Below are 26,062 nucleotides of genomic sequence, written 5' to 3'. Positions count from 1 at the left end.
AACTGGACCCACATTCATCTGGTGAAACATTTGGACCCTGATGGTTTTATAGTGGATGTGAATCATCATCCTCATCCGCATCCTCTTCCTCCTTTTTATAGCGTCCCGGCGGCTCCGAGCTGAGTCCTAAAAAGAAGTGTTGCTCCTCCTTGATGACGCTCGATCTAAGGGGTGAAGTTGGGGGGATGATGATATTTCAGGAGCTTGATGGCCAATTGGACTGAGGATCCTGCACTTCCATAAACAGCAGCTCCATTTCCATCTGAGCCCTCGTATATATACACCCAGCTGATGATTTCCTCTCACTGCCACTGCTGCCCTCCTTCTCGACTTTCCGTCTTGTCATAGGTGAGACCAGTTTCTCCTTCTTCCTCCTCCTCCTTCTGTCTTCATGTTTACATTGTTGATGTAAAATAGCTTCTGTGCTGAGTCTTTGTTGGGAAACCAGTTGGTAAAGTGGGAAGGTGATGGATGTTTGTGAGGAAGTGAAGGAAGGGAAAGTGATCCAGAGAGGAAGAAGAGGACTGACAGAGGTCCGAGCAGCAGGATCTGATGATGCTTCCATCTGGTTTTGGATTTTCCAGAAGCTTTCTGTTTGAATGCTTCTGAAGCGTTTGGATTTATTTGGAAAGTTGGGGCTGTTCCTGTAAACCAAAGCTTTGCACGACTTATTCGAAGTATTTAGAAATATTTTTGGTTTTGTTCAGAAACTGGAGAAATCTTCTGGATGTAAATGATTGAATAGTTTTCTTTATTTTTTGTGTCAAATCTGAAACTTAAGGATGTTTTCTTCTCAGAACGTTTGAGGTGGGGATATTTACACTTCTTTCTACTTTAGATTGATGGATTTTGAGTTAAAGCCGTGTCTATTTATAAAGTGGCTGAACAAAGTGCTACACAGAGTAGAAGTACAACAGAAACAAAACATTTCATCACATTAATGAAGCTGCCAGGAAGAAAGCATTTCTGGATTTGAGGGGAAAGAAAGAAGAGTTGGGTCCTTATACCACCGTGACTGTAAAGTCCCTTCCTCGTTTTCAGCTGATTCCAGGCTCATGTTGGAGTCACTGGGCTGCTGGTGTACGAGGAGATCAGCTGAATCTGATCCGTCTGTTAATGCAGAGGAGTGAAGAAAATGTGTCAGATGATTTGTTGATACTTCAAATTGAAAACTGAACCTGGAAGTTATTTCCAGTAAAAATAACTCCTGAAATCCAACTCTGGGAGCGGCTGCCTTGTTGAGGCGGGTGTGTGTTTGGTGTGTGTGTGTTGCTGGCAGGCGGCGAGCTGCTGCAGCACATTCTGCTGGACAGATTCTTCTCTGCTAAAGGAATTGAAGTGTTAACTCCAGCAGGATATTCAGTTCTGACATTTGACCCAAACCCTAAACTTAGCTCAGCCCCTGGTCAGCTGCCCATCAAGTGTTTGGATCGGTCACATATTAACACATCAGGGTCTCTCATATGATGAGCTGATGAGTTTTTCCTGTGTCCTTTGTTTCTTCAAACAGGCTGTGAAGAAAAGAAAACGCCAACATGTCTGAGTAAGTTCTGCTTCTCATTTCTTCACGATCCATGTGTTTAAACCAGGGACCAACGTCACAGAGAAGACATCAGGGATGCAGTTTCCTTTCAGATGCAGAGAATAGTAAAAGCATGCCTTCAGATTTTCAGGATTTTTGATGAGCTAGTGGTGGAAAGGACAGAAGAGAAGAAGGGAGGAGATATACGAAGAGTAAATGAGATAGAGTACGAATACACGATTAACCCTTAACCCGCCACCAGATCTCTGGCGCCCCCGAGCTCTACCTCTTATTCCGTCAGTTTCTCAGATAGCTTGTAACTCTGTGAGCTAAATTGTGACGGATAGCTTCCTCTTGAGATGATCTACAGAAGGTTTCCAGTCATTTAAATCTAATCCAGGAGGTTTACAGTCCAGCTGCAAAATGTAGTGTTTTTTCAGAGACTCTATATGATAAATCCACAATGAGTGATCCATGATGACACCATTATTTATCACATTTTCTTAAAAAAATGATCACTGTCACTACTATGTTGCTAAGAGAAATTATGATAAAACCACTTCCTATCAAACTTTCCACCAATCAGAGTCCTTGACAGTAACGTCCAATCAGGAGCAGCCAAAGATCAACAAGTGAGCAGAAAGTTCTATGTGTGTCTGAAAAGAACAAAAACAATGTCCCTCTATGGCTGAAATAAAGACAAGATATTTTTTGATGCACGGTGGAGCAATAAACCAGCTGAGTGGGTTTTGTGAGGATTGTAGGGGAAGAGTACGTAGCAACAAACAGCTGGAGGAAAAAGTGGAAACATGGAAATAGTTTCTGTTGTGTGTTTGTTTCAAAGCCAATATTTTTTCTCCTGGAAGCCAAGACTGGAGAAAATGATAGATGAGAAAAGGCTTGGTCACTGTTGATCTGTGTGTTATTTCTACAAAGTTCTGTTAGTAATAAATTCTGTTTAGCTGTTTTGGTTGGTCTTTATGATGCTGTATCTATTGATACAGTCATTGTTTTAGCCTCATAATCTGACAACTGCTGCTGTCCTGGAAACATAATGTCTGGACGTTGACTGGGATTAAAGGGTTGAGCTTCTACATGTATTTTTATATTTAAAAAACAATAACAGTTGGACCAAAAATAAGTAAAAATGACTTGAGTTGTAGGGTTAAAGGGGAAGACAGTAGAGTGGGAAATAAAGAAAAAGAAAAACATAGTAGAAAGAAAAAATCACAAAGAAAGGATGGCTCTTGAAGGCCATTGCCTTGCAGATTTTAGATGTGTCCTACTCCAACACACCTGATTCAAATTACATGAATCCAACAGCTTGTTGTTGAGTTCTGTAGGATGACCCTATTAATCTGAATCCGGTGTCAGAGAAGGAAACATCTAAAACCTGCAGGACAGTGTTTGAGGTTTGAGGTCACTGGAGTAAAACAAATGAAGACAGAGAGACAAACAAAGAAAAAAAGTCCAATTAAAACAAAAAAATGTCAAGAAAATGTGTTAATGAGGAAGAGAGGAAAGAAAGAAAAAACTGAAGCGAGATAAAGATTAAGTGAAAACTTCGGACTTTTCCGACAGGAAAAAAGAGAATCATGTGCAAACGTTTCTTAAATCTGATCAGTTTCATGTTCACCTCCACATTTATTAGACTTAAAGCAACAGATTTCTTCACCATTGTGACGCTAACAGAGTTGTCTGTGATCTTGACAGGAAAAAGATGACTTCAAGCCGCAGGCATCATCTGAAGGTACGACACCCTTATTAAAAGTCTGTTATATGATGAAAGTGGTGGACATAGACCTTTATACATACGGAAGTTGGGATGGGTAAGACTTTATCAGGGGGGAGGCATATACCAAGAAAGGAAATGACTGTGTTCCTCTAACACATTCACATCCACTGCTGAGATAACTGTGGTCACATTAGAGAAACATGAGAAATAAAACATCTTTATATCAATAATCTGGATCACTAAGTGAAGATATTTGCAACAAGCTGAAAAAGCTCCACAGAAATGTAGGTTGGTAGTTTTGGTTGCAGTATGTGGAGCTTGATGTGGTAGTAGGGGGATCGGTTCTGGTTTACTATCTGGTGGTGGTGGTAGACTGGATCCTTGTGTGGCTAGCTCCATGTTGGGATCTGTGCCCTCCAGCTTAATAGTTATACTTACACATGGACGAAATCTCTTCCAGCAATGTGCAGTCAAATATCCATATTTCTAAAGGATGAATAATTAGAAAACTAATTAAAAATTTACTTTAAACTGGTGAAGTGCTACTGGTGATCCATGCAAGTATGGAAAGATGTTTCTGTCAATCTACAGTCAATCACCTGAGGTTGCATCTAGGATGTCCAGTCAGATTTCAGAGGTGGCCAGTGCCACCCTTGCACCCCTCTAGCCCCATCCCTGTTAATATGACATACTGATGGTTTCCTGGAAGTTACTCTTTACAGATGTTCGAAACTGGGGTCTTTTTTTCTGTAATGTCTTGCTTTTATTTTCCTGGACTTCTAAATAACATTTAGAGTTTGGAGAAATGATGTGGTGCCAGTTAAAGGGAACACTACTGACAGAGAACATGGAGACAACATGACTCTTCAAATGAACCCCTGATCTGCAGCTGCTCTGCAAGGCCGTGGTGGTTCTGGTCTCTGTCTGGTCTTCAGTTGTTCCTGTGGTTCATTCTGCAGCGATGTGGATATGTGCAGCTGTCACTGTTTGATCCTGACTGATAACAGCTGAGTTACCAACACACACAAGTCCACATGCACAAAATGCTAACAGGGTTTCTGATTAAACTTTGTTTTTAATTTCCAGCATTTTCCAGCAGTTCCTGGAATCAGTCATTTCCAGATATCAGGAACAGACCAGACTAAATACCAAGAATATATAGACCAACACACAGTTCTGTTAGCTCTGTTAGCTGCTTTTACACTCAGAGTAGCCATGATCTGATTTAGACTCATCCTTTGAGTGTTGGAACAGCATGGCTTTCAGCTTCAGTCTCCCCACAAAGACAGCATCACTCTGGGTATCGTTTTTAAAACTGAGGTCAATAAAGTTTAGAGAACAAATCTAAACTTTAGGGGGGGGTTATATCTGGGTTCAGGTCACTCATTCTCTGCTTCGCATAAACTTCCACTTTAAAAGTGGATGCTGTGCATGATGTAGCTGTCATGGCTGCCTGGAGTTTAAACAAGGAAATCCAAGAACAATGGATAGTAATCAAGGTAGTGAAACAGTCTTGCTAATCTTCCCTTTTATTATTATTATTATTTTTTTATTTTATTATTATTTTATTGTTATTAAGTTTTTTCTGTTGAAATATTTTAGTTTTTTTTTCTTTGCCTTTTCTCACCAACCCTCATAGTTTTATTTGAATTCTGGTAGATTCTCATCTACAGAATTACCAGCCAGTTATTATATTTGAAAAGTCTGGGATTCATTAGTGGGTACACTTTCAGTTCAGTTCAGCTTTATTTGTATTGTGCCAATTCTTAAATTAATTTAAAGGCACTCTACAGACATAATCAATTCAAGCAAATCCATTGTAATCCCATTAAAGCAAATCCACATTAGTTTAATTTATAATAACTGTGTTCATGTAAACCAGTTCATGAAAACAATTACCTAGTTAAGGAAACCAACGGACTGCATCAAATCTTGTCTTCGACTCAAACTTCCATTCTGTGATGCATGAGGTGGTGGGTATCAGTGAAAATGAAAGAACTTCAACAACATTATGAGAAGAATTAAAAATGATCATTACAGTGACAGTGGTCACTCTAACCAAGCTGTTTTTACCAGAATGCAGCCAAGAAATTTAGAGTTGGGTGTCATGTTGTTGGAAGAAGTTTGTGTGTAACACTACCCTCTGCTGGCTGTCTTCTTCATGGGACTACATTTGCACTGCAGGGAAAACTGGTTTAATCTGACATTTCTCCTTACAGTATGCGACCCATTTCTGAACAGCACAAATCTTTTCAGATTTACTTCAGACCACTTTCATATGTGACACTGAATCAGATTCATATCTAATGTTTTTCAGTGACCTCAGTCTAAACGGTAATGTCACATTTCATCTGACCTTTACATCATTGAAGTGAGACACATGTCAGAATTCTGGGATGTGGCAACAATAAATGTAAACAATATTTTTTATTAGATATAATTGTATTTATTATAATAATTTTCTCAGCTTTGATTGCACAGCAACACTGACATCTGTAACATCCATATTTACTTCCATAAAGATTGTGCTTCAGTCACTTCAGGACTGTAAACTGTTCACTCTGGAGTCTGATGGAGGCATTAGTTAAATTAAAATGTGAACAACCACAGGGGGAAATAAAATCTGAATTCAGTGTAAAGACCTCCATACTGAATGTAGTCATTGTAGCTTGTTAGAAGAAATGGTTTAGAATAATTTAGGACCCTAACAGAAAAGCTCCATTGAGTGAAACTTGGCTGTTTAGTTCTAAGATGTGTAATACCACCTTTTACCTGTAGGGGCCTAGTTTAGAGGACACTGTTGTACCTAGAGACATTAACAAATAACTGTATGGATTTAAGGACAGGTTTAGAACATTTTAGTGTTTCTGATCTGATGATCAACAAATTTGAAAGACTGAAAAACTTTATCTTTACTAAGTTTATCTATAAAGTATATCTATAGGAAAATTAACTTTGTGAATGAATATGGAAAGTTTTTTTTTTCATATCTGCTGAGTAATACAGTACCTTTCTAAAAAAAACAAGATGTCTACAAGGGGGGATATTTTACATAACAATGTGCATACCTTTCAGCTTTGACGGTGTCTTTCTATAAATGCAGTACTGATTTCCATCGCTTTAACACAGAGATGTCTGTAAGTTCTCTGAATTTTTTAGGATGTAATGTTCTGTATATGATGAAATAATAAAAGGAGAACATCATCTTGAAATTGTGTCTTACCTTGTAGACAAAGTTTTACTTCTGAGAGACTCTGCCTCTCGAAGGTGCTCTTTTTCTGCCCAGTAATTTTACTGACCTGTTGATATTTAACCTAACCAGCTGCAACATGTTTCTTCAGCTGTTTCTCTTCAGTCCTACTCCTAAGTTATTTGCACCTCTCACATTTTTGAAATCACATGCTTTAAAATATTGATTTTCCATATTTACGTCTCTTTCTGATGTCACATTACTTACATTACATTAATATCTGAAGAACATAACTTTAATGAAAACACAACAATTGTAAATGGTTAGATTAATAATTATCCTTTATTTGTTGTGTCCCTCTCAGTGTTGATTCTAAATTCCATGAAGAAAAACATATTTTGGGTTTCTTTTCTCACATAATTGATTAGACTTCAGTGGTTTTTCTCCTTATATACACCAACAGTCTGATAAATGAGGTTCCTCTCTATGACCTTTTGACTTTCTGTTCATCCTGCAGAGTTTGGTGCTGTCGATTGCGGCGACCTGGCTTGAACAGGAGGTAAAGGATATTGCAGCTGCCAAGGAAGCCTATATCGCTCAGAGCTGCCCCGCCCCCGACCTGCATGGGGACCAGGCTGCCCTCTCGGTAAGACACACTGCAGCTTTGACTCCATGGAGATGGGTTTCCTCAGCTGGAAGTATTTCAAACCAAATGTCTAAGTAAAGCAAAAATACATGTATGTTCTGAGTTTGTTACATCATGGAAAAGTATTATATTAACCACTTAGCTAAACATGAATGATTGAAAAAAACAATCAAGGAAATAAAATTAGGTGCCATAATCCCAGGAAAACAAACAGAACTGTGTGCTCTGAGCTGAAGACGACACGTCTCAGATAAGCTTCATCAAGCCAGCCTTTACATGTAAAGTCCGACTGCAGATGACCTTCCAGAGGACACACTGATAATTTTACCACCCCTTAGACACTTCGTCTGACTGTTGCAGAAATGTATTGGTGTGTCCATTTACAGTGTTGTAGGTGTCTCCTTCCACTAGCGATGGCACCATTATAGATTTTCCTGGTATGATTATTGTCAGAGAAATAATCCAGATTATTCTGAATTTATTAATTTACTATTTAACCCAGTAACTAAACATTTATCTTTACTTTGTCGTACAAAGCTGCTGGTTATCCTGCAGGTAGTGAAACATATTGGATGTAATTTCTTTTTTATATCATGCTTTACAGGCAGGAGAGCTGTTATCTTTTCTATTATTGATTTAATCGGATATTTTGAAAGGAATAACTCTTCCTCTGCCGTACTTTGCCACTCTAACACGGAGGGAAAACAAAGCTGTAACACGCGCATGTTGTTTAACTTTGTTTTCCTTACTGATCAGTTCAGACATGATCTTTTAGTGTGAGCTAATTCTCGCTTTAAATCACAGATGCATCACTGATTGTCAAATTTTAGACCTGCCCTAAAAATCTCATACATAAAATTTAAAATTGCACAATTTAATAAAACACACTCTTTAGTTTTTAACAATTACTTCCTTAACATGCAATATGTCATGCTTCCTTGCAGATCTCCAAATATACTTTACTGGACTTAAATGGACAAACAAGTGTTGTTCTCATTAATCAGTTGTTGCATCTATTTGTTTAACCAGGAAACCTGCAAGAAGCTGCACGCCCTCATTGACAAGGTGGATGAGGACAGGTATGACCTGGAGGCCAAAGTGGGCAAGGCTGATAAAGAGGTACACCTCCTCCTGCTGTGCAGAACAGACTGATCAACCTCTTCATTATATGATCACGGTAACCTGGTGTGTTTGGACAAAAACATGCTGGTGGGACAAAACTGAGAATCTAATGTTGATGACAGCTTTGACAGTGAAAAAGATCTCATCATGTTATTCATAGTGATAACATTCAGTAAATCAGTAAGTTTCTGCATGATCTTTTATCCGCTTGGTCAACCGGAGGGCGAAACCAGACGAGGAAATGGGTTTGGGGAAGGGCTGTTTAGTAAAGAAAACTCTATGACATGAATATGTACATAAAGCCGACTATAAGTTTAGCTTGAGACAAGCTAAAGTCACACAAAATGTGAGCAGACATAAAAATAGAAAACAGCTAAAATATTCAATCAAACCATTGAAACATTACTTAACATGTAGGCACAGACGTTATCATGGTGCATCACCGGCTAACTCAAGTATCCCACACTCTAGTCCTGGAGGGTCTTTGTTCTGCAGGTTTGACATGTTTCCCTGCTTAAACACACCAGACTGAAATGAATGGGTCATTGTGCTTCTTGGCAACTTGGCAAGTTGTAGGATCCATTTCTTTTGAATCAGGTGGTTGGAAACATCTAAATCCTGGAAGTCAGTGGCCCACAAGGATCAGAATTTGACTAAATGTTTCCTACAACCATGATCAAGCTTTATATAAGCTGGTGAACTGAGAAAATTCAATAACCACAAATCAGCTTAGAGTGCATTCACACCAACCTTTCTGATTAAACCCTGGCTCGTTTGCTTTAAAAGTCTGGTTCGTTTGGTGAGATGTGATGCAGATAAAAGAGGTGAACTCCACCTACAAACACAGGCCTCAGTTAGCTTCAAGTGAACCTAATACAGGAAACGGACTGCAACGCAAAGGGCATTGTGGGTAAACGCAACCTAAACATATGTGTAGGATGATAGCCAGGAGAAATGTCTCGCGGTCAGACGCAGAAGAACAAGGTAAAAGTTTTGATAGACATATGATCAACCTAAGACTGCTAGGATCTGATGCAGCTCCATGTTTGACTCTGATGTGGTGGAAACAGAAGTTGTCTTGCATTAACTAAAACATGAGTCAGTTTTCATCTTCCTTGCTTGTCTCATCTCCTTTAATAATTCTTGATGCAGCACCGCCCCCGGCGGAGGACATGAGCGCATTAAAAGGTCCGATTTGTTTAAGTAAGAGCAGTCACTGGACTATGAGGCGTGAATGCTTGATCTGTTTTAAATGAACTCTGGTCTGCTGGCTCTTTTGGAGCAGCATGAACATGCATTTGCACTCTTGTGCGGACCAAAACTTCTGGTCCAACTGAATCCAGGGGACTTCTGGTTCGGTTCTCTTGTGAGAAAGCAAACGGACCATCCAGTGAACCAAAGAGAGGCAGTGATGTAGATCAACATGGCGGATATCTGGCTGCTCTCCCGCTGCTCATACTGGACAGATTCTGGTGAAAACTGCATTAAGTTTGAACACCAGAAACCAGACTGCAGAAATTTATTGTTGCTTCATTGTTTACTTGTAGGGAAAGAGCTACTTTCAGTCCTGGCCAATCAATAAGCTGGATGTTTTTCTTCTTTCTTGGTCAGTGGTCATTTCAGGAAACATTGCCCCTAGTGAGGAATTGTAACTGTGTGACGTCCAGGTGGTTTGGTCCGCTTGAGTAAAGTGTAGTGTGAAAGCAAACCGAACCAGAGGAGGGTGTGATGTTATCCTCGGACTATACTGGTGTGAATGCTCCCTTAGACTCATTGTTACAGCATATCATTATTGAAGCAAAGGAGCTTCCATGCTTTGTGGATTTTATGTGATTCTGTACTGCTGCTTCCACGCAGAGGCACCTTTTGTCTTTAACACACACTTGAATTATTATGGATATAAAAGCGTCACATACACGACGTCAGCTCTGGGCTCGCTTTCACATTTGAACTGCTTGGTCGCTCTTAGATCGATGACCTGAAAATCAAAGTGGTGGACTTGGCTGGAGTGAAGAAGCCCGCCCTGAAGAAGGTGCGTATGTCTGCTGACGCCATGCTGAAAGCTCTGCTGGGCTCCAAACACACAGTCAACATGGACCTGAGGGCCAACCTGAAGCAGGTCAAGAAGGAGGTGAAGGAGGAGGTGAGTGTCTGCAGGAGGAGGACTGGCGGCTGCTCTACAGGAGAAGTGATGAGTTAGTGTTTTGTTGACGATGTTCTGTGTTTGTATCCTGCAGCCGGCAGAGGCAGTCGGTGACTGGCGTAAGAACATTGAGGACAAGGCTGACAGGAAGAAGATGTTCGAGACCTCCTAAAGAGCTTCATTTTGCTCTTGCTCCTGGCTGGACACTTTTTTCTTGGAATTTCTGGAATTTTTCATTGAATTGAAATACCTTTTGTTTCATTAAATCTGCGAGTTTCAGCCTGATTTGTTATTGTACATTTGTATAGCGAATGGGGCAGTTGTAGCTGAGGAGGTGGAGGGGCTGACCACCAGTTGGTAAGTCAGTGGTTTGATCCCCAGCTTCCCCAGTCTAGATGTTGAAGTGTCCTTGGACAAGATGCTGAACCCCACGGTGTCCCTTATGTGCTCCTCACCTGTACGGCGCTAAACGAATAAATGTAACGGTGAAGACTCATACCAGACTGTTATCTATGCTCATGTTCACTTCTGACAACTTCCTGCTCCAAGTCTTTTTTAATAAATGTTTTTTGTTTCCTACATCTTCTGTCATGGGATATTTTGTCTTTGACTCAGTGATGCACAACACTGCAAAGCGAGTGCATGACACCCTGAGCTATTTTAGCCATACTGAGGACGCTGACATTATATTTTCTCCTTTTTTGTGTCAAACTTTAAAGCTTCACATATTTTAAGTGGGGTTTATGAGAAAATGTATTGTGAGTTTTTGTCTCTTTGAACAGTCATGATGCTGCTAATCAGAGCTTTGGTTAGAAGGTCTGCTCAGACTTTACGTCCTGCTGGGCTCTTTGTAGTGCTGTGCACATCAGTGAGGCATACGACACAATCTCCTTGTTTCTACCAACATCTTCCATATTTGATTTACTGAAAACTAAATTTAATGTCAGCCAGACAATATTTTCATGACACAGTAAGAAAATGTTGGAACTATATTTTACTGTTAATCAGACAAGTTTAGGTAGGAGATGTTTTGTTTTTGTCTTGATGTGTTTTGACCGACTGAAGCACCATCTGACCTCTGACGTGTCATTTATTTACCGTTATTCCAAGGCACGATCCGATGGTCTCTGAAGGCGAGAATCCTAGGTGTTTGAGAACATTCTGATCTCTGCTGCCTCACTAATACATTTTTATGTTTGCTTGCCTCTGCTCTGATGGTTTTAGCATTGTCCCAGTCCATGATGGGGTTATTTCTTTTGCGTTGGCCTGGGTGCATTGACAGTGGTGCTGTTTGGTCCACTTTTAACAAACCCTGGTCCACTTCCACAGATAGTACGGTTCATGCTGTCTGTGAAAGTGCTCATTCACACTCCAGTGCCACTATGTCTGTGAACTCTGGTCTGCTTGAAAACCAGGGGTCTGCTGGTTCGGTTCTCTTTCAGTGTGAAAACAAAAAGGGCAACCAAGCCAAGGAAACCTTTTTCAGAATTCCTCACCCAATCGAACCGAATCCCCCGGGCTATCGTGGTGCAAACACACAGACCTTAGGCTCGTTGTTCTACTTTTTCTTTTTGAGTTCTCCTAAACCGCCTCCTGTCTCCCCTACTTTCTGGTTTTCTTTATGTCTTGTGATGAATGAACTTCCAGTTTCTCCCACATATGTTGTTATTACATGATTTCCATGTTTTTTCTTCTTGTACATTATGTTGCATTTTTCATCCTCTTTTTATTCCAGCCTTATCTTACTGTGAATTTTACTGCTGTTCAAACATGTCAAGGTAAAAGCAAACATCTACTTCCTAAACTTTGTCTGATGAAAAGAAACAGTGAAATATATTCAAAGAAAGAAGACAAAATGAGCCTATTTGAGATAAATGCTGGAACTGATCAAATATGGAGGGAATAATCAATCCGCTTCAGGTTCATTTACCACACCGTTTACCACATCTTGTTAAGGTGCTAAAAGTCTGTAATTCAGACATGAAACTGAGCCGATTGTCAAACTGAAAGAACTTTTATTGAAACTGACCCCACATGGTGGCGCTGGGTGAAGCACATGCAGCTCACGTGACGCTCTTAAATAATTAAATAACTACGTAATTCATGAGCTAACACAAGTTTGATCAGGAAGTTGTGCAAAGGGAGTTTTAACTTGTTCTCTTGCACTTCTGACTGTATTTTTGGGAATACATTCTTTGTTTTTCTGGTAGAATTGTTTCTCCCAGCTGAAGACTGAGTAAATCTGGGTTGATATGATTGATACAGTCTGTGTAGGTGACCAGCGGTGGAAATACTGAGTTAAAATATTGCCACATACTCTATAAATATTAACTTATTTTTTCCTTTGCTGCGAAGATTTGGTTTCACTTCTGGAGAGCTGTCATGTCGTCTTTATATGCAGGTTATAGCTGTAATGCAGAACAAGGAATCAATATACATTAATATGTGATAACAAAACTCAAGGTATGCGGATGAGTCCCAAATGAAAATGACAACTAGAGTGAAACTTTTTTTTTTGGTCAGGATGGCTACACAAAAATATATATAAAAAAAGCTTCTGTACTGAAATGCTTTAGTTATTTTATGACCATTATTCAGTCTTGAGCAAAAATGTATGAAATTCTAACAAATCTTAAAAAAAATGTCAAACATAAAGGTGCACAGTAATAAGAAGAGATAATTGGTTATTGATTAAAAAGTGTAGGAGAAAAGGTAAAGTCACATTTTAAAAACACACTTTGCTTTTCTGATTACATTTGCGTGAGATGTAAGGCAAAGTACATGTTTCTCTGTCAGCTTTAGGTGGTGTGTTGTTGCCCTCTGTCTCAGCAGGGCTCAGAGGTCATGTGACTTATCACTGTCACTGCTGAAAGGTTTTAAAACACCACACGGTGTCAGCAGAGGACTGACAGACCATCACTGCCTGTAGTTCCTGTTCCATTGGGCAGTTAGGGCCATTTATCCAGGTCCAGATCTGACCTGAACAAAGTTTCACAGGAACAGATTAGAGAGCAAACCTGGTTCTGAAAACATTTTGTAACCAGAAGTTTGCATTTGTGTTCAGTATGATCCAAAAACATGGGTATAAATAATGATTTCTGTTTAATTCTAACTAAACAGAACATAAACTATCTAATCATGCTGTGTTTAAATGCATTTTCATGTAATTGGCACTTTGGGTGAATTATATAATTTGTTCCTCAATCATGTTTAAAATTGATGTAAATTAACTCTCCAGTTATGTAACAAGGTGAGTGGCATCAATTCTAGTCTTTCAGATCAAATGTTCTTGTTTTTTGTTCTTGTTTTTTTTTTAGGATGATTAATTTATTCCTGCTTATTTCATGTTTTCAGATGCTGTGAATCCAGCAGGAGTCATGGCCACGATCTAAAGAGTAAGGTGCACCCACACACGCTTTTCAGCACAACATCAATCTGCACGCTAACAACACAAAGCATTCATTCACATCTTCTGTCCGCATTACTGATGATAAACTACTAGACATGAATTTACGTGTTTCGTCATGGAAAATCTGGGAGACAAGTTGTGTTAAAATGGTTATATTTGTTATTGTAAGATTTACAGTATCAAGTCAGGGACACTGACTTGGATGGGTTGTCAGTTCAGTCTGTAAGATTCAATATCAGTTTGTAGCATTTGAGTTTCAAAAGTTTAGCGAAAATAACATTAAATCCTGAAATTTGAATCTAACTAGATCTGTGTTAACTTCTCTCTGGTTCAGTTCTGAGGCAGATGAGGATAGAAAAGATAAATGTGCAGTCATGTTTGAGGGTATGTGTTCAAGGTTTTGAAGGACCCATGTCCTTGTTTTTCATGTTTTCTGGTGCATCTACAGCATTAAAGCTATGTATTATCATCTTCAACATCACCAAAAGATTCAAAACAACAACAACAACACAACTATTATGACCATTAGATTAATAAAATTGTCACTAACTGGCCACCATTATTTTAATTTAAATGTATTATTCATTTTATTTATCTGTTATTATTACCCCCCCCCCCCCCCCCCTTTTTCTTATATCCAGTATTTTTTGTCTGTGTTTGAAGATAGAGCAGTTTATGGTTACGTCTACTACTCACCTACTCAACCCTATCCAGGTATTTAAGTGCTAGCCACTAGCCAACATTACCCTTCTCCTGGATGGGGAGAAGGGTGCAAGCTGCCATGAACCTGCCTGAACGCGACCACCTGCGATCTGTAACCATTTCACCTCATGCCAGCCTGGACACAGTGTCTGTCTGCTTTAAGGAGAACTCACCACCTTCATCACATTGCTGTCACTCAGCAGGCAGGGGGGATCTCATACTCCGGAAGGGTCTGGATGCTTCAGAGTAGAGCACTGTGACAGATATTGTATGTTTTTTATTCCAGATACTGTTTTACATGCGCCTGCATGATTGGTTTCCGACGGTGAGCAGAGAAACCAGACGTTTTTAAATCCAGTGTTAACCCTTTAACCCTTTTAAGACCAGGGATATCTCGCCAATGATGATGAATGATAATGCATTTTGCGTCACTGCAGGACCTAAAGGGTTAAAAAAGCCAACAGAATTTTCTGATGTTACACTTCACCACTGGCGTACTGATAGTTTCCATTTGTTGTTTCTATAGCCGCTAATTTTAAGCAGTTTAAACCTCAGGCAGCAACGGAGGAGTGTGTGATCATCAGTACCTTCTGGATGTTTACAGCAGGTGTTTTCTTCCTCAGCTGGTATTTTACTAGAACCATCGGCAGCTGTTAACATGGAGTTTACATCAATATTAATACAGTGAGATGCTGTAATCTCTGATGTGGTTTAATGAGATGATCACCTTCTGGATCTGTTTCCTGATCTAACATGTACGGCTGTATCTGTGCTGATGTTGTGACTTAAAATGCTGTATTTGTATTCGTATTCGTTTTCACTGATAGTGTGTGTTTATGAGTATCTATCCTTCACCTACACACTCTGCAATCTGAGCAACCAGAAGTGTTGAGAAAGTGGTGGTATCAAGAGAAGAAAGTTGTCCCAGGTTTTGAAATAATTACATCATGCAGAGTTTAGATGAGTGCAAAGCCAATCCAGGAAGATTACAACTGAATAGAAAGTAAACATGTTGGAGTCACTTTAATGAAAGGAATGGCCCGTACTGGAAGGTTCCGGTTGGGAAGCTAATTTATGGTTTGACTGATCCACACTGGACCTAAAGTATCTCATAACGGATGTGGAGGTTGTGGTGAAGAGTTGTGGTGACTTGTGACCACATTTTAAGTCTGATTAAAGTCTCGTATGTCTCCTGCTGCTTACAGGCAGCCTGAGCTGGTCCACAGAGGTCTGGTGATTTTTTCCACACTGACCAGTGTCAATTGATGGAAACTTATTTTTATTGTGTGTCTTAATGGATGATGTAAGGGATAAGGTCGGTATTAAAATACTTGCAGAGACTGATGTCTATTTAGACAGAATATTTTCAATCTCCGTTTGACATAAAAGGGAAAAAAGAACTTTTTCTTGTAATCTATAATGTTAGAAAACAGTGTCAGCATCTTTCACCGTCCACTGACAGGCAGAAGAAATTCTCCAAATAATCTCAATCTGCAGATTAATTTCAGGAGTTTGACAGCTGGAATGAAAACAGCAAAATGTGGGAAAATGGCAGGATGATGAAGCAGTTTGAGTCAAGATGTTTGACATCTGATCACTGAAAACATACAGAAGTCTGCTTCACAAAGCTCTCCAGGCTGATGGTTGCCATGTGCCTTCAGGTCCCAGATCAGCTTATCTGCTTTAGATTGAACCTCTCTGAGAGAGCTCATCACTCACCTCTGACCCTAGGCTAAGATTAGCTGCAGGCTAAGGACCACCAAGGACCCCTAGAGACCCTCAGATCACAGACCCCTCACAGGAAATGATGAGAATGAGTAATATTATAGTTTATAGTTGGACCAAGGAATATTATTGATAAGGTGATTAGTTTTGACCAAAAGGAGAATGTGTTGAGCTTTGATCTGAGACGTTAATGACGTTTTGCTTCAAAAGCGCATGTTTAAAAAAACTACTGATTTATGGTCTAAATCAGTGGTTCCCAACCTGGGGTCCCTGACACCCACAGGAGGTCCCCCAAAGATCCCAGAGGGTCTGCAGATATCAGTAGTTGACCTGGAAGTGGATTATGGCAAGTATTTTGTGGGCCAGAATTGGTCCTAATGGTTTTTCTTTTGGCGGTTTCCTGTTCACGTGGCTGAGTTTTGGCAGCTACACTCACATTTAGTCTACACTGTAAATCAGGGCTAAATTTGGGCCATACCTTTTTCGCTATTTGGGCAGGCTTTAACTGTTCGGAGCCAGGGTTAATAAAATTAAGGCTATGCCCAGACAGAGATGAGTTGAGGTGTATATCTACTGAAGATTTTTTTATCATCTGGATGTTTGGTTCATGTGGTGCTGCCATTTCTAGGGCCTGAACATTTTTGAAACACCAAGTCCCAAAGTGAATATACAGGGGTCCTCAAAAAACTGCTTGATAGGCTACCCTTGCACATCCAACCAGCTCTGGTTCAGGTACTGTGGTTTGTTGAGGCCAGTGAGCTGGTGGAACTACTGTAGTGTAGTAGTTCCTGTCTGTCCTGGTAACCTGAATTCTTCCTGCATCATTTCATTAATGAAACATGTCTGAGAATCACCACAGTGCAGATGATTTGTCCATATTAAAATAAAAAATGAAAGACTATAAATTAACTTTGATTTTATCAGGTAAGGACTGGACCAGAATGCATTATTCACGGTGAGGAGCAGCTAATGAAAGCATAGAATCAGGAATGGATCCGGCATGGGACTGGGCGGGGGGTTCACGACTTGTTGGTAGTTGCATGAAGGAAAATAGGCTGGGAACCACTGGTCTAAATGCCACTTATTCTGTTTATTTATTAAATCTTTTGGATTAAAAACTGCTTTCAAAAGGATTATCAGTGATTCATCACTTTATGTCCTGGTATTTCCACTAACTTGCTGATATAAATCAGAGCAAAAAAGAAGTTTTGAGTCTGTAAGTGAAGATCTGCAACTTAAATTTGCATTAGAAGTTACAGGATTCACTCTGAGCAAAAGCAACTGACTTAATTTCCTCTACAAAAAATGTGCAAATCAAAATTTAAATAGAATCTCTGTCTTGATAAACTGAGACTGCAATTTTTGCTGTAAGTCTTTGGTTGATACTGCTAAACAGGACCCATAGAAAGTTATTTAAATGATGTAAAGCACATCCTGGACCTGATCACAGGAGTTCTGAAGCAGAAAGAATCATCACATTATGAAGTGTGAAAGCTGAGCTCCTCGTCCTTCACTTCATTCACCACATCAGATCTGTGTGGACAGGGTTAGGAGAAGAATTTATTGGTGGTTGCCATGGTGACACATGGACATGAGACTGTAGGTGCTTGTAGCTCTGGCTCCTCCCTCCAGATTACAGGTATCATGAAAAGTCACCACTAGATTGTGTTAAGCAGTTATAAATGAACCTCTTAACGCTCAATAATAACAAAAAGGAAAAGATGGCAAAATACAATTAAATATTAAATAGATTCACAAAAATAAACAAAATGAATAAATAGTTTTAACAAATTAAATTAATAATTATAATGAAATAAATAAATATCATAAAATAAATAAATAAATAACAACAAGTGAATCTGTTTTAAAAAAGTTTGATATTTATTATTATTATTATTGTTATTATTGTTATTGTAGTGTCTTATTAGATATGAGATATCTCTTATAAGATTTATATATATATTTTAGTTTATTTTAATTACATTTTAATGCTCACTAAGCATTAACTGCCATATTAATGATTTTTTTCTTTTTATTGCTATTTCTATTATTATTAAAACATAACAAAAAGAAAAAAGACTGGAATAAAATCAAATGCAATTAAATAATAAATAATTAATAACAAAACAAAGAAATAAATAAACCATAACTATCATTAAATGTATAAAAATAGTAAATTAATTAAACAAAAATAAATAAGATTGTTTTAAAATAAGGAGTTTGTAAAACTTTTACAACAAAAGTTGTAAAGAGTTTAATAACATAAGTTATTTTCTTTTTATTTTTGTTTTTCCCACAGTGTCTTATTACATGTAAACTTACTTGTTTCTCAGAAACATTTAACGGTGATGATTTCTTTTTCATTTATTATATTTAATGCTTACTGATCATTAACTGCCATGTTTTATTTTTTATTATCAGAGTCTAAATCCAAAGAGAGGCCAAGATGTCTGAGTAGGTATATATTTATTTTGTGTGATGACATGAAACCAGTCTCAGTCCTTTATGTTATGATCACATCTGTGTTAATAAAAGAGGAAAGAAGATGACATCAAGCCGCAGGCATCATCTGAAGACTGCTGCAGGATACTGTCTGAGCTGGTTGGCTCATCCTGGTGTTTTTAAGACGGCTGATGGCTGTGTGTGTGTGTGTGTGTGTGTGTGTGTGTGTGTGTGTGTGTGTGTGTGTGTGTGTGTGTGTGTGTGTGTGTGTGTGTGTGTGTGTGTGTGTGTGTGTGTTGTGGTCCTGCAGAGTCTGATTCTGCAGATTGCTGCCAGCTGGTTGGAGCAGGAAGTCAATGACAGCGCAGCTGCAAAGGAGGCTTACCTGGTGGAGAAATGTCCTGCACCTGGACTTGGTGGAGACCAGGCAGCTCTGATGGTACATAACATGAGAGAGAGAGAGAAAATAACTTTACTCTTCTATGTGGTGGACAAAAAAGTTTCTTATTTTCATCCTGACAGGAAATCTGCAAAACGCTGCATCATGCTATCGACCAGATCGATGAGGACAGATATGACACCGAAGCCAAAGCAGCGAAGACACAGAAAGAGGTGCAGACATTTCTAGATTATTCAGAACATTATGCAGGTTTTTTGCACATTTCGTTTTGCTCATCTTAAACTGTGGAGCCCTGATGTTTCTACTGGTTTTCATTTCTTCTTTTATTTAAACAGAATTTTTTAAAGTTTTATATCATTGCCTGAATCCTCAGCCGCTCTGTGCGGAACTTGTTAGGATGTTGGAAACCACTTAAGATGTTAAATGATTCCACTGAAACCCATCTATAAATATCTAATTTGAACTCACTTTGCTGAGTGGGTTGTCAGCCTGAACCAGAAGCAGGAGCAGCTCTGATGCTGTGAAACCAACCTCGGTGCTCATGTTGCTGTAGAACATGTTCCTGGACCAAGCCGCATCACAGGAAGGTGAACAAATCTGTCTCATTGGTTTTTTGCTTTTTGTCTTCAGATTGACCATCTGAAGCTGAAGGTGGTGGAGCTGGGTGGAGTGAAGAAGCCTGCCCTGAAGAAGGTTCGTATGTCGGCTGACGCCATGCTGAAAGTTCTGCTGGGCTCCAAACACACAGTCAACATGGACCTGAGGGCCAACCTGAAGCAGGTGAAGAAGGAGGTGAAGGAGGAGGTGAGTGTCTGCAGGAGGACTGGCAGCTGCTCTACAGGAGAAGTGGTGAGTTAGCGTTTTGTTGACGATGTTCATGTCCTCCAGCCAGCAGAGGCAGTGGGCGACTGGCGCAAGAACATCGAGGACAAGGCTGACAGGAAGAAGATGTTCGAGACCTCCTACAGATTCCCTGATCCAACTTTTTGTTTTCCCTCTCTGGCTTTCTGCCTCTCCTCTCTTACTTCCCACCTTTTCATAGAATTGGAAGAAATTTGTGCAATTAAATGTTTTTTTTTGGATTACATAAACTCTGTAATGTGATGTTTCAGTTTTAAAAGAAAAGATTTCACCTCAGAGGTGCCGGTTGATGGAGATCGTCTTTAAGGTCTGAACCGGGTCTGAGCTCAGACCTACTCCTGACAACATGAGGATTTTTATAGGATGAGCTTAATGGTATTTATGGAAAAGCCTGCTAAAGTTCGGTGTACCTGTGGGCACATCTGTTGGCTGAGTTGTGCTCATATTGAACCACCAGATGTCAGCAGACAGCTCACATTGCTTCCTTTTCCTTCCTAATATTTCCAACAAATCCCTCTTCTCCTGCTTTGTGTTTGGTTATGATCACAAGCGCAACACAAGTTCAACAAACACATGGTGAGTCACAGTTTTCTTCTTTTCTATTTCAGGATCACTCGTTTACTCCTCTGTGTGTTAGAAGCACATTTCCAGCATGTTTCAGCTTCTTAACCAAGTGAAACCCTTTTAAGTCATTTCCTGAGATAACTGGTATATTTATTCATTCATTCATCAAATTTAAAATAAATCTTCAAGACGTTTGAGTGGACGATGGCATATTAACTGAAACGTATTTTGTTAAAATGAATTTCCAAAAACTGACTCAGTTTTCTCATGTTTTAAAGAAAAGTGAGGCTGAAAATCTGATGAAGCTAAAAGAAGTTTTATTTTTTGTTTGTTTGTTAACTCTCCACGAATCATCTTCCTAACATCAGGTTTCTACGTCGGGTCCCTTTTAAAAGTTTGGCTGTGCATCTTTAGGCACAGACAACGTTACTGAAGTTGTGTTTGGTTTATTGAAGCTGTTTTTTAGAGACCTGGATGAGTTTTTCTTCTCATACCTGATGCTTATTGTCATGTTTGAGGATGAACAGGTGTTTATTTCTTTTATTTGTGTTTGCCTTGTTTCATCTGAAGCTGAACTTGGATGGGAACAACTCCCAGCTCTTGGTTTTAGGAAACTGAAGCGCTGATCATTGATCACATTGGCCACACTGCCTGACTGTTGTGTAACAATTGCTTCAGCCCCTCACTTGTCTTGGGGGAGGGAACCTGATAGCGTCTGTCCAGCTTCCAGCAGAAGGAGATGATTTCTTGCTCCCGAAAAATTTACGAGGTTCCTCAAAGAGTTGTGGAGGTATTTCTGGAGCCTGTTGGCCCATTGGTCTGAAGTGGCTCTGCTACCATAAAGAGGGCTGACTTTACTGCTGAGACAGCACTTAACACCCTATATACCATGTTTTATCTTTACTGTTTGGGACTTGGCAGTATCTCCCCCCTTCTTGTGCACCTCGTCCTCGTCCTCGTCACGGTCAGTAGGTGAGTCTCTCGCTCCGCTCAGTCTGCCAGGGACGATACTCCCACTCAGGTCTGCTCTGCAGGTGGTTTTTCTGAAAAGATGTTTTTTGGTGAGGAGGACTGTTTTTAGAGATGCTGCTGAGAGTGATCTCTGACCTCTGGGGGTTCATGCAGCAGCTGAGATTTCCTGGATTTCTTCAAGGACACTGTAGGACGACTGCTGGATGTGTTTAAGATGGGACTGAAAGTGTTTTCTGCTGGTTTACGTTGGCTCTGCAGAGCTTTTACTGAAAATCTGTTCATTATTGTTATTATTTCTATTGTTATCTAACCCATCATAAGATGTTGTATATGTAGCTCGCGTGCATGAGATTTCAGGAAAAAAAGTTAACACTGAAGACAGTAAAACATTATTAGCTTCAACCTCTGAAATCAGGTCTGCTACAAAAAATGTGTCCATATTCATATTATGTGTCGTTTCCAAACACACACACGCACACACACGCAGATCTGAATGGTCCTTGGTAGGGGAGTTTATAAATGGTTCTGACTTGTTATGCTGACTTGTTGCACATCGTCTGGATTCTGATTCTTTAGAGGAATCTGGATTTTCTCTAAATCAGTGCCACATAACACTATTCTCTCTTCAGACTTCCAATATAAAGCATTGCATAACATTTACTGGACAGTATTTTCAGATAAGTTTCAATAAGAGCATCCTTATTCATTCCTTTTCGGGCTGCGGGTAAATTCAACCGGTTTTGGATTCATGTGTGTGACCAGAGCTTATTTTATCCATTTTTTAGTGGCTGGTTCTTCATTAAACCTGCTGGTGGGCTCAGCTGCCATCCTGCTGGCCTGCAGGTGGTTGGAGTTGGTGTTAACTGCTCCAACTGCCTGCTCGGCGCCACAGTTGGTTCTTTGCTGGTGGCATTTTGTGCTGAGCTGCTTGGCTCGCTGGAACAAGTTCAATTCCAGGCAGAAAGTCTTCAGAGTGACAACTGCTGAGTGCCAGGACCCTGGCAGCTGACCCCGCCTGTCCAAAATTAGCTGGTTTGTGATCACTAGCAGCCAGTTTTTTATTATGGTGAAGCGTGTTATGTTTCCTGCGGGAGGTCAGAGGGCGTCTAATCGATAATAGAGAGACACCAACATGTATCCAGTCCAGCTGTGGTCCGAGTCACTGCGCTGCTCGTCACTAACTCGCTGTTTTCTCTGTCTCAACAGGGTGTGAGGATCAAAAACAGTCAAAATGTCTGAGTAAGTACACATCATCTTCTTCTTTTTGGAGAATTAGACTTCCCAGCTGGCCAGGAGATCTTTCAGACTTTTCTTTTTTTTTTCTTTTTTTTTCTTTCACCTGTCTGAAAAAAAAAAAAAAAAAAAAAAAAAAAAAAGACTTTTCTGATTGTTTTCCAGGTAGTTTCAGACATTAGATTGAGTGTAGATCATAGAGGAAGTTTAATGTGGGACTGATGTGGTAAATCATCTATTCATGGCTCGTTCAGTTGTTTTACAGGGTTTTGGAAGACGGATATTCTCACATTTGGAGATAAACTGAACATTTTACATCCAGATCTCACCAAAAGAAATAAATACAATCTACAGTAAAGAGCCAGTGGTGATGAATAATCTAAACTATCAGAACATTAATGAGCACCTTCACATCCTCTGACATAACTGTTGAGACATTTCCCTGTGGGGGGAGTGTGTAAACTGATGTCAACACATGTGAAGCCAGCAGCTCCATCTGAAGGTCGAAGTTTGGATCACATTCTGCACATGCTGCTGGTATGGAGGAGGAATAAAAACAAGCAGGCAGCCTCCATAAACTGAACATTTTAGCAGTTCATTTTCTGTTTTACTTTTATTTTTCCAATTCCAGTCAGTGTGTGTGTGTGCGTGTGTGTAAACCAGCTGCAAACAGAGATCAGACTGGCTCATATAAAACCTGGATGTCAGTGTTGGATGATTCTTTCAGCTTCAGAAAAAACTAAGCTGCCTGTTTCTTGCCATGATTTGTCTTTGGGGAAGTTAAGCAAACTGGTTGTAGCTTTACATTTAGATTGGGAGAGGTGTTAAACTCTGCTTTCAAATCACTGGTGGAAGGTTATTTTACAAATCTTAAAGATAAAACTTAAAGCATCAGAGAGTTGACGACTCTGTTGTCTTCATCCCAGAAAGAAAATGACCTCCAGCCGCAGGCATAATCTGAAGGTGAGAGTCGAATCTTTGTCTTTGCGCTGGGATCATCTCAGCCTTTGTTTTCTTCTCTGAGTTTTCCCCTTTTCTTGTTCCTGCAGAGCCTGATGCTTCAGATCGCTGCCAACTGGCTGGAGAATGAGAAGAAGGAGCTGGAAGCTGCAAAAGAGGCCTACATGGCCGAGAACTGCCCAGCCCCAGACCTCAGTGGAGACACGGCCGCCCTCATGGTGAGACTTAAACGCAGCAGCTCCCAGCACCCCGCACTCGCGCCATAACATTTAGCTTAAAATAGCAAGGATGAGGGCTTTTTTGTTGTTATCTCAAACATATTTCCTGTTATAAGACCCTAAAGCTCTCCACTAGAGCATACTGCATGACCCAGTGTGTTTACTGCATTAACAGGAACTCTGCAAGAAGCTCCACCAGGCCATCGACGTGATCGATGATGCCAGGTACGATGCTGAGGCCAAAGTTCAGAAGTCCGACAAAGAGGTGAGAGGTGTTAAAAATCCTCTTTTTTTAGGCTGTTGAGTGAAATCCTTCATTTATTTTGTGACAAACCTGAAGTTGAATTTAGCAAGAAAGAAGTGACAGAAATGTGTGTTCAGAGGATTTCTCCAAGTGTCCTGAAGACCTGGAGCTGGGGAACTGAGTTCAGATTTAATACCGAGGTTATGAAACATTAACCCAGACGCTATGGAGGCAGAGGGAGAACTTGTTTTCACCTCATCCTCTTGATAACTGGAGAAATAAATAGATTAAAAATGAAAGGGAACATGTAATGAATTTATATTTGCATTTTTATTTTGGGGAATTTCTTTAACATTTTGACTGCAGTGGCGGTTTTAAGACGTTTGTTCTTCTTAAAACGTTTTATTTAGTAAATATTGTGCACGTTATCTAACAGCTGTATCATCTGCCTTAGAGGTGTGCATCTACAAGACAGAAAATTTGCATTCTGGGTAAACTGCAGAGAGATGTGGTCAGCAAATAAGATGCAACATCTCTAACGTATAATATGGAAAATAATCTAGTTTATGCAGGAAAGAGATGGTTGAAATGATTTAATTAGTAATAATTGTAAATGGTAAATGGTCCGTATTTATATAGAGCTTTACTGTACCTGGGATGATACCCAAAGCGCTTTACATCATCACATTCACCACACATTCACACACTGATGGCGGAAGCTGCCATGCAAGGCGCTCAACCACGACCCATCAGGAGCAATTAGGGGTTTGGTGTCTTGCCCAAGGACACCTCGACATGAACCCAACTTGGCCGAGGATCGAACCAACAACCCTCAGGTTACAAGATGACCGCTCTACCTTGCTGAGCCACACCGCCACGTAGAAGTAGTGACATGTTTATCATACATCACAATGATCTGAGTGCTGTGTCTTTGAACGCCTCTCTGGCTAGTTTCTGAACGAACGTTTCTCCTGCTCCAGATCGAGGATCTGAAGCTGAAGGTGGTGGAGCTGGCTGGAGTGAAGAAGCCCGCCCTGAAGAAGGTGCGCATGTCTGCTGACGCCATGCTGCAGGCCCTGCTGGGAGGAAAACACAAGGTGACCATGGACCTGAGAGCCAACCTGAAGCAGGTCAAAAAGGAGGTGAAAGAGGAGGTGAGAAACAAAGCTTTCAGCTTTCAGAGCTGTGCTCTGATTGGACGGGTGAGATCTGTTTAGAAGGTTAATGATAGGCTGATGAGGAAGCTCGGTTCTTGTTTGTTGGTGTTGACTTGACTTTGCTGTGGTCTGCAGCCCACAGAGGCCGTCGGTGACTGGCGTAAAAACATTGAGGACAAGGCCGACAGGAAGAAGATGTTTGAGTCTTCCTAAACCCCTCCTGGACCGGCGAGGACGACGGCAGGGGCAACGTCTCTGTCCGAGGTCTGAGAGACTGAATGTGTGTCCGTCTGGACATTCAGGGACGATGTTTAGGCGCCATTTTCTTGTTTTTCTGGTTGTTTTTGTGATGCTGTCACCCCCTCATCCCTAAGAGAAAGACACTGAATGAAAATCAAAGAAACATGTTCGTGTACTGTCAAAACTTCTGGCAGAGAGCATTACTTCAAAATGTACAGGTTTCCATGGAAACGGTAGAAATAAATGTTTTGAAATAAGGATGAATTTGGTTGCTACTTTTATCCGTTTGTTAATTCTTCCACAGATTTGAAACTGGCAGCTGAGTGAGGCTGGAAAATAAACAAAAAAGAGAAACAAACCAAAATGAAAACAATGAGAAGACAATAAATTAAGAAATGATTCAATCGAAGTTTCAGTCTGACCGATTCAGACGTGAAGCGGACAGATGGGAGTTTCTAGTGACCACTTACGTTTTTTCTAACTTTCTCAGAGTCAAATTATCAGATTGTGTCAGAACATCTCAGATCTGAAGGCTTTTAAGTTTCCTCCTTTATCAAAGTTGATTAGAACCCTAATA

General features: G+C 40.1%; 3 protein-coding genes across 5 annotated transcripts; all 3 read left to right on the top strand.

Annotated features, from left to right (window-relative positions):
• Window positions 1-258: 258 nt before the first annotated feature.
• LOC121648239 (troponin I, fast skeletal muscle-like) lies at window positions 259-10,937 on the top strand. Its single transcript, XM_041998256.1, has 7 exons — window positions 259-348; window positions 1,511-1,543; window positions 3,236-3,272; window positions 6,965-7,093; window positions 8,123-8,212; window positions 10,185-10,358; window positions 10,453-10,937. Exons 2-7 carry the CDS (start codon window positions 1,536-1,538, stop codon window positions 10,528-10,530), a joined length of 516 nt encoding a protein of 171 aa, XP_041854190.1. The 5' UTR covers window positions 259-348; window positions 1,511-1,535; the 3' UTR covers window positions 10,531-10,937.
• Window positions 10,938-18,452: 7,515 nt separating this feature from the next.
• Window positions 18,453-22,672, top strand: LOC121648069 (troponin I, fast skeletal muscle-like). Of its 2 annotated transcripts, XR_006011915.1 has the most exons (5): window positions 18,453-19,075; window positions 19,159-19,248; window positions 19,667-19,840; window positions 19,925-21,433; window positions 21,941-22,672. XR_006011915.1 is itself a non-coding variant. In XM_041998002.1 (4 exons), exons 1-4 carry the CDS (start codon window positions 18,740-18,742, stop codon window positions 20,138-20,140), a joined length of 816 nt encoding a protein of 271 aa, XP_041853936.1. In that variant the 5' UTR covers window positions 18,453-18,739; the 3' UTR covers window positions 20,141-22,672. The 2 variants fall into 2 exon arrangements, 1 of the variants encoding a protein (XP_041853936.1); XM_041998002.1 differs by having other exon boundaries at window positions 19,925-22,672.
• Window positions 20,435-25,899, top strand: LOC121648070 (troponin I, fast skeletal muscle-like). 2 transcript variants are annotated; one of them, XM_041998004.1, is made up of 7 exons: window positions 20,435-20,473; window positions 22,640-22,672; window positions 23,593-23,629; window positions 23,716-23,844; window positions 24,020-24,109; window positions 25,069-25,242; window positions 25,381-25,899. In XM_041998004.1, exons 2-7 carry the CDS (start codon window positions 22,665-22,667, stop codon window positions 25,456-25,458), a joined length of 516 nt encoding a protein of 171 aa, XP_041853938.1. In that variant the 5' UTR covers window positions 20,435-20,473; window positions 22,640-22,664; the 3' UTR covers window positions 25,459-25,899. The 2 variants fall into 2 exon arrangements, with proteins under 2 accessions (XP_041853938.1, XP_041853937.1); XM_041998003.1 differs by lacking the exon at window positions 20,435-20,473 and having other exon boundaries at window positions 22,535-22,672; window positions 25,381-25,898.
• The last annotated feature ends 163 nt before the right edge of the window (window positions 25,900-26,062 follow it).

The sequence above is a fragment of the Melanotaenia boesemani genome, chromosome 10, assembly GCF_017639745.1.
Source record: "Melanotaenia boesemani isolate fMelBoe1 chromosome 10, fMelBoe1.pri, whole genome shotgun sequence".
Taxonomy (NCBI): Eukaryota; Metazoa; Chordata; class Actinopteri; order Atheriniformes; family Melanotaeniidae; genus Melanotaenia; species Melanotaenia boesemani.
The sequence above is the reverse complement of the archived record's forward strand: the minus strand, read 5'-3'. Positions and strand labels throughout refer to the sequence as shown.

Excerpts from the sequence above, each read along its gene's own strand:
- LOC121648239 (XM_041998256.1), top strand. Across the intron at positions 7,094-8,122 it reads GGGACCAGGCTGCCCTCTCG|GAAACCTGCAAGAAGCTGCA; the intron begins GTAAGACACACT and ends TTGTTTAACCAG. Across the intron at positions 10,359-10,452 it reads AGAAGGAGGTGAAGGAGGAG|CCGGCAGAGGCAGTCGGTGA; the intron begins GTGAGTGTCTGC and ends TGTATCCTGCAG.
- LOC121648069 (XM_041998002.1), top strand. The coding sequence starts at position 18,740 with ATGACATCAAGCCGCAGGCATCATCTGAAGACTGCTGCAGGATACTGT. Across the intron at positions 19,076-19,158 it reads GAGACCAGGCAGCTCTGATG|GAAATCTGCAAAACGCTGCA; the intron begins GTACATAACATG and ends TCATCCTGACAG. Across the intron at positions 19,249-19,666 it reads CAGCGAAGACACAGAAAGAG|ATTGACCATCTGAAGCTGAA; the intron begins GTGCAGACATTT and ends TTTTGTCTTCAG.
- LOC121648070 (XM_041998004.1), top strand. Across the intron at positions 23,630-23,715 it reads GCCGCAGGCATAATCTGAAG|AGCCTGATGCTTCAGATCGC; the intron begins GTGAGAGTCGAA and ends TTGTTCCTGCAG. Across the intron at positions 23,845-24,019 it reads GAGACACGGCCGCCCTCATG|GAACTCTGCAAGAAGCTCCA; the intron begins GTGAGACTTAAA and ends CTGCATTAACAG.